At 39.4% G+C, this 19,595-nt stretch overlaps 5 protein-coding genes across 5 annotated transcripts; 3 read left to right on the forward strand and 2 right to left on the reverse strand.

Moving 5' to 3' along the window:
- The first annotated feature begins 134 nt into the window (after positions 1–134).
- Positions 135–3,103, forward strand: LOC133839413 (RAB6A-GEF complex partner protein 2). Its single transcript, XM_062270968.1, has 5 exons — positions 135–494; positions 1,458–1,672; positions 1,740–2,011; positions 2,329–2,712; positions 2,773–3,103. Exons 1-5 carry the CDS (start codon positions 361–363, stop codon positions 3,055–3,057), a joined length of 1,290 nt encoding a protein of 429 aa, XP_062126952.1. The 5' UTR covers positions 135–360; the 3' UTR covers positions 3,058–3,103.
- Positions 3,104–3,503: 400 nt separating this feature from the next.
- Positions 3,504–4,419, forward strand: LOC133839414 (vacuolar protein sorting-associated protein 37B). Its single transcript, XM_062270969.1, has one exon. The coding sequence runs from the start codon at positions 3,621–3,623 to the stop codon at positions 4,287–4,289; it is 669 nt and encodes a 222-aa protein (XP_062126953.1). The 5' UTR covers positions 3,504–3,620; the 3' UTR covers positions 4,290–4,419.
- On the reverse strand, positions 4,405–10,391 carry LOC133839412 (katanin p60 ATPase-containing subunit A-like 1). Its single transcript, XM_062270967.1, is given in 8 exon segments — positions 4,405–5,459; positions 6,145–6,704; positions 7,690–7,811; positions 7,875–7,992; positions 7,994–8,515; positions 8,577–8,639; positions 8,695–8,853; positions 10,229–10,391. Coding segments are annotated over 8 exon segments (1,755 nt in total). The 5' UTR covers positions 10,241–10,391; the 3' UTR covers positions 4,405–5,260.
- A 465-nt stretch (positions 10,392–10,856) lies between these two features.
- On the forward strand, positions 10,857–14,363 carry LOC133839411 (MMS19 nucleotide excision repair protein). Its single transcript, XM_062270966.1, is given in 8 exon segments — positions 10,857–11,105; positions 11,180–11,563; positions 11,624–11,973; positions 12,039–13,406; positions 13,408–13,446; positions 13,448–13,498; positions 13,568–13,993; positions 14,052–14,363. Coding segments are annotated over 8 exon segments (2,898 nt in total). The 5' UTR covers positions 10,857–11,020; the 3' UTR covers positions 14,247–14,363.
- Positions 14,344–15,286, reverse strand: LOC133839415 (MORN repeat-containing protein 4 homolog). The gene is made up of 3 exons (XM_062270970.1): positions 15,066–15,286; positions 14,705–15,011; positions 14,344–14,646 (listed from the first exon to the last, which is right to left on the reverse strand). Exons 1-3 carry the CDS (start codon positions 15,091–15,093, stop codon positions 14,379–14,381), a joined length of 603 nt encoding a protein of 200 aa, XP_062126954.1. The 5' UTR covers positions 15,094–15,286; the 3' UTR covers positions 14,344–14,378.
- Between the last annotated feature and the right edge of the window lie 4,309 nt (positions 15,287–19,595).

The raw sequence follows: 19,595 nt of genomic DNA on the forward strand, positions 1-19,595 counted from the left end.
CTTAAATCTAGTAATACAAATTTGTATATACAAATGCATTGAGCAAGGTAATTAACTTAAAGTGCTTTCTGTTAAAGGTATGATATCGATTTTTGCATTTACGTCAATCGAGTAGTTCTAGTCGATTGCTATTTTAACACATGAAAACAAATGATTAGCAACACAAAACACTTGGAGAATTATTTTCTTTATATTTCCATAACAAATAATATATATGTAAATAAAAACCTATTGGCCTGTTCAAACTGTGCTTGCGCTTATTAACGGGCTACGCGTCGCGGTAATCAAAACAATTCCTAATAAGCAGTGTAAAAGCAATTTAAATAATTGACAAACAAAAGTCGAATAAAATGCAATAAAATGATTGAAATCAAAGCAAAATTAGTGCGTGCAGATTCTGCAATCTATGCAACGGGCGAATGCGTCGAGTGTTTAATAGAGTTCACCCACAAAACGTTTGCCGAGTCAACGGATCGAAATGCCAACACAACAAAGTAAACAAAGTTATACTTAAGATTCTTATGGTAATAGGGTATACTATGTTCGTGGCAATTGAAAATACAAGTTACGAGAATTATACCCGGTATTCTTAGTGTAAATGGGTATTATGTGTTTGCACAAAATTAAACAACCAAAAGCAGACATTACATTTTGTATTCTTGAGATCTGTATTTGGATATAATGAGATGAAACTGTATATATTTTTAATATAGATAGTATTGTATATGGGTAATTCCATGGCGAAATTTTGTCCCGTGCGAGACTTTTACAGTTCACTGCAGTGAAAATAACATAAATTGAAACAATTTTAAAAATAAGTGAATGTTATTCTTAAAGCTCTAGATAAGCACTATATTTAGAGCTAAGATTGATTTTAGGAACTTGATCTGTTTTCCGATAAAATATATAATTTCGTTCATTTTTTGGTTTTGCGTACGAATCGGTTAATTTTTGCAATTATCACATCAGAAAACAAAACAGAAAAAAAATTCCAAAACCATTCTTAGCTCTAATTAAAGTACTTATCTAGAGCTATAAAAATAAACTTTTCTTATTTTCAAAATTGTTTCAGTTTATGTTATTTTTAATGTAAAGAGTCTCGCACGGGACAAATTCCGTTTTGGAATTACCCATATGTATATTCAATTGTTATTCATTAGAATCTATATTTTAATTCGTCTTAAATTATTCAAAATGATGAATTTAATTAATCATTGTTGTTTATTAAGCTAGGACGTAAACCAAAGAAATTACTTCAATCAGTGCTTATCAAAGACACGAACCAGTTGTAGCTTTCCAACATAAGCAAACATTATTTCAAGCTGTCTAATAAACTTTGGTAGTTACTTTTTACTCGTGCATTAATTTTATTTGGATACCGGGTATTTGACAATTGAGCACACTTGATTATCCCTTTTTTAAATGAACTACAAAATGCTTAACTATTTGATTTGTAGCTTGGAGAACCTGGCCTGGGCTTCGGTGCAGTTGCATTGCTATCGCAAAACTAGCTACAGTACGCCTTCGAATGACAAGACCGCCGAGCTGACCGAGCTCATTGGACGCACAGCGCTGGATGCAGTAACTCAAGCGCCAGGCGAAGTCATTGTAACCACCAAGCCGAAGATTCTCTTTTGCGATCTAAAGCTGCAACCGGGCGAGACCAAGATGTGTAAGAGCGAGGCAGTAATCCCGTGATTAAACAATATATAACTAATGAATCCATTTCCATTATATAGATTTCTTCAATGAGATGGTGCCGCGCGACGGTCCGCCAACATATCGTGGCCATGACATTCGGTATTTCTACAAGATCACCATTGCTACACAGCGCGTCAAGTCGAAGGTGCAGACGCTAACGGTGCCCATCCGTGTGCTGCCCATTCCATTGATAGCAAGACCGGATGAATTGCCTGTCACGGTAGAGACGAATGAGGAGCTGGCGCCGACGAATCCGTTTTTGGAGAAGCGCGAGATCAGCGAACTGGAAATCAGCTGGCATCATTTAAAGGTGATTATTTATCAAATTTGAAATTTCACATTTTTGGGATAATCAATGTTTGTCGAGAAATGTATTAAATAGCTACTTATGGTTTCTTCGATAAGCAAAGGTTGAAGTGCAAGCTATGATGGCCTAACTTAACTTTGCGACATACTAAAAGATTAGTATCTACATTTTAAACAAAATAGTTTGAGATCGCTCTGCTGCAAAATGAAATGTTATAAATTTACATTATTGAAATGAACTTAAATTCATGGAAGATCCTTCCTTCCTTCCTAAACTAATATTTTCTGCATTTAAATTTACATATTTTGCTGCTTTTCCAGAATGTGACTGCGAGGCGCGCTCCAAAGTTCTACAGAATCTCGAACAAACGAGGATTCGTGGGACGCTTTTGCCTGTTTAAGCCCGCCTACAAGCTGGGCGAGGACATTGTGGGTAGTCTGGACTTTGGCAACTGTCAGGTGCGTTGCGTGCAGTTCTCCGTGAAGCTGCAGCAACAGGAGCTGCCCATTAGACCACAACCAGATGCATTGCAACCCGCAACACCAAGCGATGATGTATCCTCTCTGAACTCGTTTGATATGGCGAGCATTGCTAGCGGAATTGCTGTGGATAATCTGCACAAGTCGGAAACATCGGGAAGTGCACGCAACAAGGATGAGCATGTACCTACTGGCAAACTCAGCACGATTTCCACCTCGCATCAGGTTCGATTAGTCAAATACAATCTATGACCGAAAACTAACATTTTAGGGTTTTATCTGCAGGTTTGTTATGCAACGCTGCAGACGCAGGTTGTGGTCCCCATTCCATTGCATGTGACGCCCACGTTTCGCACGGATCTGGTGGATGTCAAGTGGCGGCTGCACTTCGAGTTCGTCACCAGCGTCATGATGGACTTTGGCACTCCAAATCCAGTCGCGGGCGAGTTGAAAGCGCCCGCGGAGCTACCTGTTGAAACCATGGTGTGGAATTTGCCGGTCACTATTTATGCGGCGAATCCTTTGCAGATTTATGCGCCAAATCAAACGTATAATCTCTTGATTAAGTGATGACCAGAAAAATGTTTGTAAATAAAGCAATTATGATTCACATGATGCACTGGTTTAGATTATTCCATCAAAGCCTATCCCATCGATTCTGATATCGATAAAAATTTTCTATTCAACAACAATCTAATTCTGATATTAACATTGAAAATAACTAAGTCGTCATATTTTTGTGTTTCAATAGTAAATAAATAAAATTCAAGTTATCAGCGATAACTGACAGTTAATAAATCGTTAATGTTAATGCTACTGTTAAGTGTATATTATCGAGAACAACTCAACAGAAATTTATCGATAATTCAGTAAACTAACTATTATTTATTATTGTCACTTTAAATGTAGCAAAGACAACATTGCTAACACGGCGCAATTATAAATTCTTGTGTTTTGTTGACGACTTAATCATATTTGTCATAATCGATAGTTAACTGTTAATAGCAGAGCAGTAACAGGCACTGTTAAGTTAAATGTTAAAGCATTGTTATCGTTAAACACGTACAAAAAATAACAAAAAGAACAACTCAAAACGGAAATAGAAAAACGAATTACAAATAAGTGATAACATCATGTACCAAGAATATCTCAATCAATTACAATCCTCGCTGTTTCCCATGAGCTCAGATCAGCTTAAGGAACTGCTGAACAATGACGACAAACTCGATGACAAAGTTGACGAAGTGCTCGACTCACTGAAAACACAAAAAGTGCGAGTCTTTGAAGAGAATCGCAATAGAGCCGAAAAGAACATTGAAAAGGAGTCACAAATTATTGAGCTGCGCAGCAAACTGGCCGAGCTTACCGAAGAGGGACGCACCAGTTGTTCTGCCGTTCAAGAGTTGCTTACACAGATCAAGGAGAAGAGTGGCGGGGTCAATCAAGAGACAGCGCTGGCCCTGCTTCAAACATCTGCGTCAGAGAGCGAAGAGAAGACAGAGGAATGCGTAAAAAAGTTCACAGACAACGAGATCAATGTGGAGACATTCCTTGAAGAGTTTCTCAGCAGTCGTCGAATGATGCATCTGCGTAAACTGAAGGCCGAAAAGATGCAGGAACTGATACGGAAGCAGTCGCAGCCACAGCCGCAACGTTCCAGCAACATACCAGCTGGAATGCCAGCCTATGGAAATCTGCCTGGTCCTGGCCCCGCTGGAAGTGGCTTCTATCCAGGCAATGTGCCATACCCGATGATGGGTATGCCGATGCCGATGCCGCCGCCGCCGTCGCGACCATATTGAGGAGTTTTCATAGTATTAGTAATTTTGGAGATGCTGCCATAGCAAATGACTCATCAAGTGCTTTGTTTATGTTTCCATTTGATATCACACACGAGTAAATAATAAAGATTCAGGCTTATCGAGTTAAAAACTTTTTGTGTGTGTTTATTTGTTTAAAATGTTCAATAGTGCATTTGTTTTTGTTGTTGTTTTTAAGTACATAGGCGGTTTCACAATTTCCTCATTTCTTCATAAAAACTATACACTATGATATACGTTTTATAATTAATTCAAAATTAATATTACAATGTGTGTGTGTGTTTGTGTGTGGTGAGAGAAATGAGTTTATAAATTATACTATAGCATTACAGTTGATAGTATATGAAAATAGAGGCGGCTAATGTTAAATGAAGCCAAAGGCTAAGCGGCATGTAATATATATTATAATTATAACTTTAGGCTTAGTTTTTAGAGTGAGTTTTGTGTGTGGTTTCCACTAAAAATGTATTAGTAAGGTTTTTTTCATTTTCTTTGTTTTGGAAGGAAGAAAGGATTGTGCTGGATGTGTGTGTGTGTATATATGTGATTGCTTCTTAACGAAATCTCCTGATTTCCAATTTCAATTTCACTTCTTGCTTTGCAGTTTTTCCATTATTTTCAGTTACTTTTGTTTTTGTGTTTCCTCTTTAAGAACTGTTAGTCTTTTGAATTCCAACGCTTCGTGTGTATACATATATATATATATATATATATCTGTATGTCTATATCCTCATATCGTCTCGTGCATATATCATATAGTATATATACAAAATGTTTTAATAGTATATAAAATATGTTTCAACTTTTTCTCCTATTTCTCGACACTTTAAAAGCTTTGCTGTTGTTCTTGTTGTTGCTATCCAAAAATATATGTGTATATATATAAATATATGAATCGATGATGGAATCGGGTATTGGTTCTCCTCCTCTGTCGCTCGACTTTGATAGCGCCATCATGACGAACCGAACTCTCGCATCCATTTCTCATATTTATCCAAGTCCGCCCGGGACACGCTTTTATTGCAGCGACTGATGGCCTCATTAAAGTCCTTCTCCGACACCGGCAGATCCACCTCCTCAGTGGCCAGCTGTCGTATTTGTTCCGGCGTCAATCCGGCGATCTTGCGTCGCATGGACATCATGCTAGCCTCCCTGTTAATTAAAGAATCAATCAAAATTAGAAATCTGGCTTATCTTGAAAATAGAGTTGACAATTTAGATATTTCTTCGTCAAATCTAGCTCGTTTTAAAAGTAAATTATAGTTTCTCAAAATCAATCAGCTCTTTTTAAAAGTGAACTACAGTTTCTCAAAATCAATCAGCTATTTCTTGACTTATTTAATTATAAACAATTTGAATATTTGTTTGTGAACATTAACAGACTCGTCACATGCTCAAGAACAGAGCTGTTAAACTGGGTGACGTCATCTACATTAAATTGATTTTTTAATAACTTCTATTCTATTACAATCTATAGAAATTTCAGAAATCAATGCAATAAAAAAAAAATCAACATATTGTCTTTAAAGTTTGTGGTTTAAATTTCGATTTGTGAAAATGCAAACATAACAACTGTCATCCATAAAATTCGTAGCTCTATTTGCTATAGTCTCTAAGATCTAGGTATTTATAGAGATGTGCAGCCATCGTTATATTTTACTAATTTAATTCTTTTCCTTTTTTAAGCTAGTTTTTAATTTCTCCTGAGCTGCATCTTAAATCTATCTCGTTAAAGTACTTTAGATGTTTTTAATAGAAAGATAGTTTTTTCTAAGTTATTTCCCAACACTTAGATGTGCAATTGGCAAAACTCCGTTTGATAAGAAAACAAATTTACCTGCACACATTGGTAATATCAGCTCCAGAGTAGCCCTCCAGCTGATTGGCCACATAATTGAGATCCACGCTATCGTCGACCTTCACCTCACGCAGATTGATCTTGAGCAGCGCCTCGCGCCCCTCATCCGTTGGCAGTGGTATGTAGATGCGTTTCTCGAGACGGCGACGCAACGCCTCATCAATGTCCCAGGGAAAATTGGTGGCAGCCAGCACCATGACAACCTTTGCCTGCTCCTCCCCACCGCCCACGCCATCCATTTGCACCAGCAGCTCGGATTTGACGCGTCGCGATGCCTCGTGCTCTGATTCGGAGCCACGTCGCGAGCACAGCGAATCGATCTCGTCAATGAAAATGGTGCTGGGTGCATAGAATCGTGCCATCTCGAACAGCAGTCGCACCATCTTTTCCGATTCGCCGCGATACTTGGACGTGAGCGTTGCGGAGCTGACATTGAAGAAAGTGGTGCCACATTCGGTGGCCACCGCCTTGGCCAGCATTGTCTTGCCGGTACCAGGCGGACCCACCATCAAAACACCCTTCCATGGACGGCGAATACCCTGCAAAAGAATTGAAAGTTGAAAAATGAATCGAGGTAATAACAAAAATACTCTTCCGCGTTCATAAATCACGTTGATTATTAAATACCTAATTTATTATATGATCATAATACTATATTCTAGCACATCAATTATAATTCAACGATTATATCTCGATTAGATTCAGATATTCCAACAACTACAACAGAATATTTGTATTAAACTTTGAAGTCATTGGAAATGTTTCATTACGATTTTCAACTTTGGATCGGTAAACAGATAAATGTAAAATTGAGACTGCCGAAATATTTATATAAAATATCTAATTTAGGCCATCTGCGATTTTGTCACGACTATAATAAAAGTATTAAATAAAGAAAACATATTTGTACTTGATAAAAGCCAATAACGATAATTCAACTGAGGCCCCAGCGAACTTAAGATGATTAATAAAGGTAAATATTTAATGACTAACTGCAAGTCTATTGTGTAGCAATACGCAAAAACAAATCTTAATGCTAATATAATTTATTTCTTGGAATTCGATGTGGTTTAATGATGATCGTTAGTTACGTAAGCAGTAAATATGCCAGCTACAAAAAAATCTATTCTATAATACTAAGTCACATCTACTTGAAGTATTTAAAATAAATCTTTTGAATTTAAAATTGATAACATTTGATTCGCAGCTCAAAAAATCTCAAATCAATTGTTGACCGCACTAGAATTTATACACATCACTAATCCAATCCTTAATAAATATTCATTAAAACCTCAACATTGATCCAGGCTAACTGAAATGCTACCGTTTAAACTTTAATTCTAAATAAACACTTGAATATTAATTCTTTTTCAATTCCAGCTAAGAACTCAATTTAATCCCTGAATATATTTTATGTACTGCTAAATTTGCTGGGCCCACTGTCCAAAGATAAGGAAACCAAAGTAGCTGAGAATAATGATTCAGTCGGGGGCCTTTGGCCAGGTAATTAAGCTGATGACGCACCTTGAAGTAGTCGGGCATCAACATGGGCAGCACAACGGCTTCTTCGAGCAACCTCTTGGCATCGTGCAGATCGGCAATGTCGCTCCAGCGCACTTTTGGATCCTTTTGCAGTATATCACGTTCTACAATAGTTGAAAGCATGAATTAGATTAGTTGAATTGGGGAGGATGAATTGTGGACTTCACCAAGTATGTCCACGAGTTCCGCTTCGATGTGATTGTTGGGCTGAAATTTTCGTTCCTCCTCGTTGGATTGTTGTTCGCTGGCATCGCCACCTTCACCTGAGGTGCCATTGCTGCCTCCCCGTTGCCGTGGCCTCGTCATCTTTGCCTTCGTTGTTGTTATTATTATTATTATTGTTATTTGAGGTGGACAATTTGCGACCGCCCAGACGACCATTGGCAGCGCCTCCACGCGATGTAGATGCCGAGTTGCGTGCGTTGCCACGCCCCCCAGCACCTGCTGCAGCACCTGGACCATTACGGGTGGTGCTCTGTGGGATCGTGCTGGGCCGGCCGCTGCTTGATTGGGGAGCTGCTGAAGTGCGTCGACTATTGGCGGTGCTGGTGGCGCGTCGTCCCACCGTTTGAATGGACGGCGGCGGTTTCGGTGGTCCCCAGACATCTGGATCTTTGGGTGGCGGTGTCCAGATGTCGGGATCGGGCTTGAACCAGGCAGCGGGATCTTTGTTTACATTGCTCTCTTCGCTGAGCTGCGTGCGCAGTTTGTGGGCAAATTTGTTCGTCTGCAGATCCAGCGAGATGTCTTGCAGTGTGCGTTGTATGGCCTTGATTTTAGCATGCTCCTGATTGATCTGCTGGTTGATCTGCAATTCATAAAAAGAGCATTAGGAGGCACATTAAAGAAGGAGAAAGAGGCCAACTCACCATGTTCCATTTGCCCTTGCGCATGGGATCCACGGTGCTCTTCAGCAGGCGTGCCAGCATACCCTGTAAATTGATTATCAGCGATGTGGAACTGGATTATGGACTATACAAAATTTACCTGCAAGCCCTCGTAGTAAATGCAGGCAGAATCGTAGTTGCCCGTTAAAGCCATGTCGCGTGCTAATTTGGCATTCTCGCATATTTCTTCAATTGTAGTTTTGGCCATTACGGTCATTCCTACGCAAGTGGTTGTCTTTTGCTTGCCACCTCGCAGTAACTGCTCTCGAATAAATAAATAAAGGGGGGAGAACAGGTTGTTGTCATTGTAACCAAAAACGAAACAAAGATTAATGCCAATTAAAGTCATAGACATTCAGCTTCTTCTTCTACTTTGATTTGTTGTTGTTGCTCAAGTGCGTGAGCTGCGCTCTCTATGCTTACAATCTACTGCTGCTTCTTTTTCTACTTAACGTAGTGGTGTTGCTAAAGTGCGTGAGCGTTACTCTTATTAGTATTTGCTCTCTCTATGCGCTCTCTATGCTTACAAGTTACTATTGTTTCGTCCACTTATATGTTGATGTGGTGTTGCTCTCTATTTAGCCTTTGGTCTCTCTCTATGCTTGATGTTGTTTCTTCCTTGTTGGTTGTTGCTTAAGCTGCACTCTCTATGCTAACATTCTACTGCTACTTCTTGCAGTTTAGTTTGCTTTGTTATTGTTTAAGTGCGTAAGCTGCGCTCTCTCTAGCCGTGCCTCTCACTCTCTCTATACTGTCATGACAATTGTCGTTATATGTCTCTCGTCACACACAATAGAACGGAAGCAACGCAGCGGCTTTGTCACTCACTCATGCACGCACACAAGCTCACTTACATGCATTCACATACGTGGAGACAATCAGGCACTCGCACTAACACTAGCGCAGGTAGAAAATGGAAAGTGAGTAGAGCAGCCGCGCGTAGTGCCAGTCTCAAAATAACCGAAAATAATAAAAGAAGATAGCAATGGCAACGACCGAAGATAGCTACAACAACAACTACACAACACTAGGCAAGTGCGCTAATTATAAGCACAATTGTTCGCTGCTCGCTGCTGTCACCAAATTTAAAACTGCGACGCGCTCCCATTTCCGAGTCGTGCAACGTTCCAACATGAATCCAAATCAGAATCCGATTGGGAAAATGTAATAAAATTATTATAAACCTTGCGGCGCTGACAAATAAGGCGCTTGACCTTGTTGAGTCGTCGTCGTTGGGGCTTTTGAATAATTCTTTCAAGTCAACGACGTTAAAACGTTGTATGCAAAAAAAAACCAACACACGCGCGCTCTCAAAACACACAAGCACACACACGCACACAAGAACAAGCAAAGAAAAAACAGAGCTCAAATTTCCGCGGCGTTTAAGTTTCGTCAGACACACACATACACATACATACATTGTCTTGAGTAGCAGTTAATTGCACATCAAATGCTCGACTTTTAATACAATTTACTTTAATTACAGACTTGTTGTTATTCAGATTGCACTTCCACTTGCATCTTAAGCCATTTTTCTTGTTTTTTTTGTATTTTGTATGCGCTACGTGGGGGCGTCAGCAGCGACGTCGACGTCATTTTTATCTATGCTTTTGTTTTATGGCCATAGTACTTACGGTTATGGACATTAGTACACTGGCTTTGTTACACGGCTTTACAAACTTAAAGTGTGTCAAAAACAATATTTGATTAAATTTTAAACTGATGCGCTAGCTTAATACAAACGGCTGCAGCGCTTCTTCGGCGATTGTTGTTGCTTAATACTAAAGCAATGTGACCCCACTATTACAAATAAAAAATATTACATTTTACGTCGAGAAAAAAAGCCAAAATATACTATTTTACGGCGACTAATTACTACTACAGCTACACTTATTAAAGTATTCATTCAAAATACTTAATGAAATAGAAAACAAAAATAAGAATAAATGTGCATTAATAAACTGTAACAAAATTGCAAACATAAGCTTGAATCAACCAGACTATTAGTTTGTTTTTAGTATATTTTTCAAAGTATAATAATTTATGGTCACACCGACGAGACGTAAAGTAGAGATGGAAGCTGCAAACTATAATTGTTAGACGATAGTCTTGTAGTATTGTAACTGCTAAGAACAAATTTTGCCTTATTCATTAAAAGTTATATATCTTTGATATGATCAATATATTTGTTGATATGGCATGGTTTGAATGTAAAGTAGACTTGGGGCTTTTATGTCAAAGTTAGAGTGTGATACAAAGACTCATATGTTTGACGTCCGTCAAGCGATTGACAGTGTATAGATCTCCCATTTCGAAATAGAGATAACGAGGAAGGCGACAGCACTGACTAACCAAATCGCTGTTGCTTACATTTTGGCTTAAGTTATTTGTTAAATTTAGTGCTTACGCTAGCAACGGCGGCAAACATGACAACGCCCTCGCGTGCAACATTAGAGAAGGCCCTGAAAAGCGATGCCAAAGTGCAAGCAGCCGCCACACAAATTGCAAATGGTAAGCTAAATGTGGAGAACCACAATCAGCTGTTTTTGCCCAACAACAAATTTCTTTGTGTTCCCTTCTCGCAGAACTCAATGGCGGCACGTACAACATTTCGGACCTCGCCGAGCAGCTGGGCTTTGCCCTAACATCCTCGGACACTGCCGAACGTGTAGCCGGCACAAATCTCTTGTCCGCCGTACTAAATGCATTGCCCAACGATCTGCTGAATGCAAAACAATTAGAATTCCTGACGACATTCTACACGGATCGCTTGCGCGATCATCACAATGTTATGCCGGCCATTATCGATGGCCTCAGTGCCTTGGTGCGTATGAAGGAGCTGCCTCCGGCGAATGTGACACAGCTGCTTCAAGCGTTCTTCCAGTACACAACATGCCAATCGCAGACGCGCGGCGATCGCACTAAGATCTTCAACATGCTCGAATACCTCACACTGCATTTCCAGCCAGGTAAGTTTAGTGTTTTTCTATATTAAGGAAATCTTGTCATAGTCTTACTCTCCGTTGCAGAGCTAGTCAAAATGTCTGGCGACTTTTTGTATGGTCTGATCAATTCCATTGATGGCGAGCGTGATCCACGCAATCTGGACATCATATTTGGCTTTATGCCCGAGTTTATTGCACGATATCCATTGCTGCACTTGGCTGAGGAAATGTTTGAAATCTTCGCCTGCTATTTTCCCATCGATTTCACTCGTAGTAAACAGGATCCGGAGGCCATAACACGCGACGCTCTCGCCGAGAAATTGACCAATTGCCTTGTGGCCAGCGAACAGTTTGCCGAATGGATTGTGGCTCTGGCAGTCGAGAAGTTGGATAGCGAACTGCTTGTGGCCAAATTGGATTCCATTGAGCTGCTGGTAAGTTGTATTTATTATTATTATTATTCTATCGCTAATTCCTAATCCATTCCCTACTTTGACAGCATCAAGCAGCGCTCCAATTTTCACCAGCTGCGCTGGAACCGCATTTCGATCAAATCTGGCAGGCACTCAAGGCTGAGACATTTCCGGGCTCTGAGAATGACAATGTGGTGCGCTGTGCACTCAAGACGCTCGCCGAGCTGTTAAAGAGTGCCGCCAAAGAGCCAAGAATCAGTCATAACTATCAGACCATCGTGTTGGGTGTGGTGCTCACCCATTTGACCGACGTTCATCAGCGTCTGTTTCACCCGGCCTCGGCCATTGCCATGATGTGTGTGTCCGGCGATGCGGCGTTTGCCGGCGACAAGATTCTCAATACATTTCAGCTGAAGCTGCAGTCGTCACAGCCGCTGAGTTTGGAGCGCGATGAACAGCGCATACGTTTCTATCACATCATCTCGCAGGTCTACAAGCTGGCTGGATTGCGTAATGTACTCCAGCGATTGGACACGGCAATTGTGCTGCCGCTGCAGGACGATGTCATTGCCGCTTTGCGACTATGCGAGCGCGACGATTTTGATGACAAACAACAGGATCTGGAGCTGCAGCGTGCCGCATTGGCGGTGCTCTGCGAATGCGCTCCGGTGCTGAGCGAGACTCAGCGTGCGTTGGTCTATAAGGCGCTGGTGCAGTTGATCAGTCATCCGACGATTGATTTAAACTTTAAGCCGCTCACCGTTAGTTTGGGTGCCTTGCAGCCTGTTGAGTTGCAGTCAAATTTCATTGACGTTTGCATGCGTAACTTTGACATCTTTGCGGAGTTCATCAAGCGCAAGATTTATGACAATCTATTGCCATTGCTGCCGCAGGTGGCATTCACCCAACGCATTCTCGAACTAGTGATGAAACAAGTCTTTAGCGCCACGGCCGCAGACCCAGTGCGTCTGCTGGCCTTGGAGGCGCTCAACTCGCTGTTGAAGCAGGAGGATCAACGCTTCGTTGTGGAGCTGCAGCAGCAGTCAAATTTGCTGCACAAGCTCATTGAACTGGCTCAGCAAACAACGCCATTGACTGAGGCATCGCTGGAGCAAATTGCCGGTGCCCTAAGCCTCATCATGCAGCAACTCCCGCTGTCGGAGCAGAGCGCCATTGTAAGCGAATATTTACCGGGATTACAGCTGCAGCTGGAGGCGCATCTGTTTGTGGCCAAGGGACTGTTAGGCTACTTGCACAAGGACATTGCCATGGATGATCATTTCGAGCGACTGCTCAATGACCTGACCCAGTTGTCCCTGAGCTCGGACAATGAGCAGTTGCGTGAGACAGCGCATCATTTGCTCTGCAGCCTCGTCAATAAAATGGACAACACGAAAGCGAATCGTGAGCAAGTGAAACGCATTACGGATCGACTGAAGAAAGCACTAAAAAGAAGGCGATAAACGCGCTGTTGATCTGTTGGCTTGGATAGCAAAAAGGTCTGGTGGTTGCCGGCTTCGAGGAGGCCGCCGACATTGTGGGCGATGTGAGTAGAAAACAATTGAATTGACGAGCTCCTCTCGTTGCATTGCTAATCTTACATTGTTTCATTTAGCTATCGGATCTGCTGGAGCATCCCACGCTGAGTAGTGCCGCTGCCTTGGCGTTTGATGTCATTGCTGCCGAGTTTCCTGAGCTTGATTTGCCCGTGGTCAAATACTTGTACAAGCAGAAATTCTTTCACACCATCATGAATAAGTTGGGCTCGAAGCTGGGCAGCTATTGTGAGCACCATATGAAGGCATTCATCTATGTGCTCAAGGAGACGCCACATTCGGTAATTAAGCTCAACATCAATCAGCTGGGACCGCTGCTATTCAAGACACTGGACGATGCGCACAAGGACTCACACTCGCTGTGCATTGTGCTGCAGATTTGCGAGAGTTTTGTGCAGCAGAAGGATGCATATTTCCAGGCACACCTCGGACACCTTATACCCAGTTGCCTTAAGCTGACCAAGCTGAACAAAGACCTCAACATGGTGAGTCCTCCCGCAAATGCTGCTCTGCAGTTTAATTGTAAGCTGTCTTCGTTTACAGCAAGTGCGAATTGCAGCGCTGCAACTGGTCCTCGATATCACCACATATCCAACGTATGTGTTATTACCGCACAAACAGGATGTGACATTGGCACTGGCCCCTGCTCTGGACGATCCGAAGCGTCTGGTACGGAATGTGGCCGTCACAGCTCGCAATGCGTGGTATCTTGTGGGCGCACCCGGTGGAGAGGATTAGCGGGTGGCCAATGCAATTGTTATTAGCGTTAAATCATTTGAACAACTGACTAATCCCCAAACAAGAAACAACAAAGAAAATAAAACTCAACGCACAATTGTTGATCAAACACTTTCATTTTATGTCTGTTAACTAGTAGGGATGATCGCACTGGGAGCGCGCCATGAGGGCGCACTTCTGAGCACGCTGAACGATATCGGGACAGCGACGTTTCCTCATGAAGCGGCAGTCCTGAAAATAGCCCTCGTTGCGTGGAAATCCGTGCGTAAAGTCCTGAAACGTGAGCAGCCCCAATCCCCAGATTTTTCCGCCACGAAACTCACCCTCATACTTCATGCCATCCGAGCGCCAGAAAATACCATTGCCATGGAACCAGCCCTGATGGAATTCTCCCTCATATCTGAACATGTGTGTATAATGATTATTCCAATATTTCAGCCTAAATCCCCGTCACTCACTTGGCGCCATCCGGAAACCAAAGACAACCCAGACCTTGGCTAAGTCCCTCCTGGAATTGGCCATCGTAACGTGTGCCGTCAGCAAATTGCAGATGTCCAATGCCATGCTTCTGACCACGCTGATTCCATTCCCCAATGTAACGACTCGCATCCTCGTAACGCCAACCGCCCACCTTGACAGCACCCGCACTATACTGACCCTGTCCCGAACCCTGTCCTTGGCCCGGGTACTGATGATGTTGCTGCTGCTGTTGCTGTTGCTGATGCTGATTCTCAATGCGGGCCGTCGTCACGCCCACGCTGCTCACTAGGATTTATATGATTGCAGCTGGATGTATGCAACAGTCTCAGTCCCACTTACTGTCATCATCGTAATCATCCATGGCCATTGCTCCTGAATTGACTATTTGCTTTCCCTTCTTCTGTTTTGCTTTGTTTTGTTTTGGGTACTGCACTTGACGCGTTTCAATCAGCTACTGAGTTCGCATAGTGCTCAGCAAATAAATGCATTTTCTCTGGCTTCCATTCCGCGGCCCTGGTCTAAATCTAATTAGCATGGCGACCCATTGCACATTGGTTTGAAGTCTTGGATCTTAATGCAGTTAACATATTTACTAACTTTATTTTCATTGTATTTATCGACAAATAAATTGTGATTATTATAAACCTAAATACAAAAAGAAATCAAAAGTACAAAACAAAAATTCGAGTTCAGAAAATGTTCTCAGTATCTTTCAGACTTAAGAATTAAAATGTATGTAAAGTGCAGAATTCAGAAAATCGTAAACGTTTTATAAACTTTGTTTTATTACAATGTTTAGCATTTTGTTAAGGTATAACATAATACAAATAAAGAAATATAATGTTATCTACTCATAAAAGATCATTCCTCTGTTTCCTCTGCGGCATGACAAGCATCAGCTTTTTCCAGAATTGGGGATCATCTCTTCTAAGATATGTGTTGAATTTTAAATAATTTCTCAGCTCACTATCCAGATCATTGAGATCGACTCCGCTATATACTATGATGATAAGTCGCTTGTATTTGTTAATTTGAAGTGGCTTCAATTGCAGATCGGAACTCAAATCGACCCCATGACGACTGCACAAAGTTCTCCGTTAGCAAGATGATTATTCGACTGGAATCTTCAATCGAGTTTACTATGCAATTCGGAATGGATTCTCCGATCAACCAGTCACGATGGTAAAAACAGAGTTGATATTGGGCAGGTCCTCTCTCTAGCTTTTCAACGTATTCGTCTATTAAATCCAAGTCCTTGTGTGAAAATGCAAGAAATGCATCATTTTTTTTTAAGTTTTCTTCGTAATCCGGTCTTTTAATGCATCTTCCACAAATATTCTTTTCGTAAAGACACTTTAAAATTGATTTCTTATAATAGAAATACAAGAATATTGTAATGATAATTCCAAAAAAAGATTCCAATAAATATTATGATGTTTATGTTTTGATTTAAGCTTCTTTTACAAATAGATGATGTGGAGATATTAACCATTTGACTCAGATTGGCATTACTGCATATTATATTCTCTCGATCTTCAATTCTATTCGAGTAATTCGATACAAATAATATTAGTTTCTCGTTTCTACAATCACATATCCATGAATTGCCCGATAGATAAATCTTTATAATTCCTGAGCGATTCGAAAGATATTCAAGAACTTCATTATCAAGCGTTTGTAGAAAATTATTTTGAATGTCGAAATATGTCAAGTTTTCCGGTAGTTCATCGACTGTTAAATGTGTAAGTTGGTTGTTAGCCAGATGCAGTTCGTTTACATTAGAATATCCATATAAGGTGTATTTAGGTAATTTTTTGAGGTTTGCATTTTGGAAGTAGAGACATGTAGTATTTCCAATTATTGGGATCGGTAGCTCCGGAATTTCGTTAATCATGGATCTATTCAGGATGTATTTTATTTTAAAACGCATCTGTAGGCGATCAAGTGTGCATTTAAAGTCATTTGGACAGAGTCGATTATTAATATCCATTTGAAATTCACAACTGTTGCTACCTTTAAAGCAAATGAAAGCTTTAGTCCTAACTATTCTATTTCCTTCCTCTTTCGAGTGAAAAAATCTAGATAAATCCGTGCTGAAATGTTACAATTTACGAATTAGCTTTGATTGCAGATTAAACAAGTAAGAAAGCTCAGTCGAGTCTGCTCGACTGTGAGATACCCGCTACCTGTTTAAAAAAAGAGTAAAACAGTGCGGTGTTATTCTTAAAATATATAATAAATATAATATAATATAAAAATATTAAAATATACCGAAGGCTATATTTGGTTTGTTGATATAATATTACATATCCGCTTATATTGTCCGTCCGGTTATTGCGTTGAAAACTCGATGGCTTGGTTGGTCCCCATATAAACTTATGTATATGAAAGGGCCTCCGCTTTTAGTGACAAACCGCTTATACCGACGAAATATTTCACAATTCAACCGGATATTGCGACGAAAAAAAAGTACAACGAAATAATGCCAACAAATTCAAGTATCAAACGACGCTGGCATAAATGTATGCATTTATCAGGGATTGGCACTCTTGCTTATATGCCTAGCAGCGACACGAAGGTTCTTACGTTCTCACTACTCTGTTAGTTTTAGTTGACGTCTTAGCTTACATGCAGGTATACGATTTATTATTTATGCTATTAAATAATAATTTATATATTTTTTTTTTTGTTTAAAAATTAATTTGTTTTATCTTACAAACCTTTTAGGATGAAAAAAAAAATAAAAATAAATAAAACAAAAATTTGTTTTGTTCCTTTCGGATAGTGCGTCTTCCGGGTATAACGACGTAAAATCGTCGGTCCCTTGAAAGTCGCTATAACCGGAATCTACTGTACATATGTCCAATATTTGGATGTAGGTAGCATATAGTATGTAGGTGCGTAGGAGAGAAGAAAATATATTTTAAGAAGAACAATTTACAATATATGGTGTAACAATTATTGTTGGTAGTAAATATATTTCAAATGTCTCTCTTTTCCATCTAATGTATACTTTCGTAGTCTATGTATAACATTTAACATATAACATAGTCTTATTTCGAATAATACTTACTGAAGACTAAAGCTTAAAGTTGATTCTTTGTTTAAATACAAAAGTTTTAAGTTTGTTAATTTTTCAATGCACTTTGGGGTTAGATCAATTTTTTCAGAGTTTTCTAATGATATTATTGATAAGTTTCTCAAATTGCAAAATGCATTTTCTTGAAATTCCAAGCGATTAACTGGGTGTTCATGACTGACTTCTAATACTTCCAAATTTTGAATACCTTTGAAGAGCGCATCATTTAATATACAATGCGACACAGAGTCCGTATACCAAGGAACAAAGGAGTGAGATCTTCTTCCGAAATCCGAAAACGGCCGGAAACGATAATGAACGTGAATTGAAAGCTGAGAGAGATATTTAAAGTTTTTTATCAATGCACTAATATTTTCACAGTTGTAATACATATGCCATTCTAATTGCTTTAAGTTAATCAAAGTCGGTAGGAACTCATCTTTCAATTCATAGTATGGACTATAATAGTTTACAAGTTTAACTGACTGTATTCGTTGGGGAATAGATTTATTAAAGTTCAATACTTGATTAATTATAGATTCTTTGGCAATGATTTTTGAGCAATTTGTTTTATAAGTGGGTAAGTCGCCTTCGATAGTGTAAGATGTATTGCCAGAGTCACAATTTTTATTATAATACTTAAATTTGCAATTAATTCCAAAGTAAGTTTTGTGCACTTCAAGTTTGGAACAACTTTCGCTGACAACTTTTTGTAAAACACAACAGAATATATAAATCCAAATTTGTACCCGCATTTCAAATAGGTTTTTGCTTATACAGAGTCAATTTCAAACTGCGCCAGTTTATTTAGAGAAACTCTGCAATTTTTGGATAGCCTTTCAAAGTGCTCGACCACAAGATACCCTATAACGATATGAAATTATCACTTAATATAAGTAACATTATAGGAACTTTTTTTTACAAAAAATAAATAAAATTCTTGATTACCTATAAATATTTTAAAACTTGTTTTCGATTTGAGGTCTTTAACATTTTCAATTTTTAAAGGGTAACAAAAGATTACGATTAATCATATTTATCCACCAACAAACGTATTTGTTATCTACATCCCATGGGATCAAATAAAACCAAAAGAAATTCTTGTTCTTAAAGTTACGATAAAAATTCGAATTTGAGAAAAATTAAATTAAATTTTATAGAAATATAAGAAATACCGTCGCCTAGTTGAATTGACGTCTCCTGAGTGTTGGGGCTATAGCTGGTCAATCACTAGGGCTATTTTAAAAAGTATGTAATTAAGTCCATAGATTTTGAAGACGGGGAAATTTGGCACGTTAATGGAAAATCCAAAACTAACTTGATCTGCGTACAACAATAAAAAGTATTACAATTATATATAGACGGCCCCTTAACAATTATACCTTTCTACGCTATAGGTAGCGGACCTAAAAATATGAAATTTAATAAATTAAGCCTCCATGCAAGCAAAGACAATCAAGCTAAAAGACGATCTTAGATAGACTATTGAAACGGAATGCTTCTCGGGAATTCTTCTGGATTTATAAAATTGAATTTGGTTATCAATATTACACTTTCGCTTTGTAGTACTTATAGATTAGTCCTGGCATAGATTATAATCATTTTATTTAATGTATGAGACAAGTTTGCATTTTACATATCACATTTTAATAGGTTGCCTAATTCTTTTTAGGTTTAAAAACATTTTTTAATAGGTTAGTGGTTTAGTAACAAATTTGTAAATTCTTTTGTTTTCAGTAACTTTTCAATTTATGTTACATTTTTGAATGTCTGACATCAATTGAATAATT

The sequence above is a fragment of the Drosophila sulfurigaster genome, chromosome 2R (assembly GCF_023558435.1).
Source record: "Drosophila sulfurigaster albostrigata strain 15112-1811.04 chromosome 2R, ASM2355843v2, whole genome shotgun sequence".
Taxonomy (NCBI): Eukaryota; Metazoa; Arthropoda; class Insecta; order Diptera; family Drosophilidae; genus Drosophila; species Drosophila sulfurigaster.

What these genes read in the sequence shown, in the direction of transcription:
- LOC133839413 (XM_062270968.1), top strand. Translation starts at nt 361, where the DNA reads ATGATTGAAATCAAAGCAAAATTAGTGCGTGCAGATTCTGCAATCTAT. An exon ending in CGAAATGCCAACACAACAAA is followed by an intron (nt 495 to 1,457) that starts GTAAACAAAGTT and finishes TTTGATTTGTAG; the next exon opens with CTTGGAGAACCTGGCCTGGG. An exon ending in TCAGCTGGCATCATTTAAAG is followed by an intron (nt 2,012 to 2,328) that starts GTGATTATTTAT and finishes CTGCTTTTCCAG; the next exon opens with AATGTGACTGCGAGGCGCGC.
- LOC133839414 (XM_062270969.1), top strand. Translation starts at nt 3,621, where the DNA reads ATGTACCAAGAATATCTCAATCAATTACAATCCTCGCTGTTTCCCATG.
- LOC133839415 (XM_062270970.1), bottom strand. Translation starts at nt 15,093, where the DNA reads ATGGCCATGGATGATTACGATGATGACA. An exon ending in GGATGATTACGATGATGACA is followed by an intron (nt 15,012 to 15,065) that starts GTAAGTGGGACT and finishes TATAAATCCTAG; the next exon opens with TGAGCAGCGTGGGCGTGACG. An exon ending in TGGTTTCCGGATGGCGCCAA is followed by an intron (nt 14,647 to 14,704) that starts GTGAGTGACGGG and finishes ACACATGTTCAG; the next exon opens with ATATGAGGGAGAATTCCATC.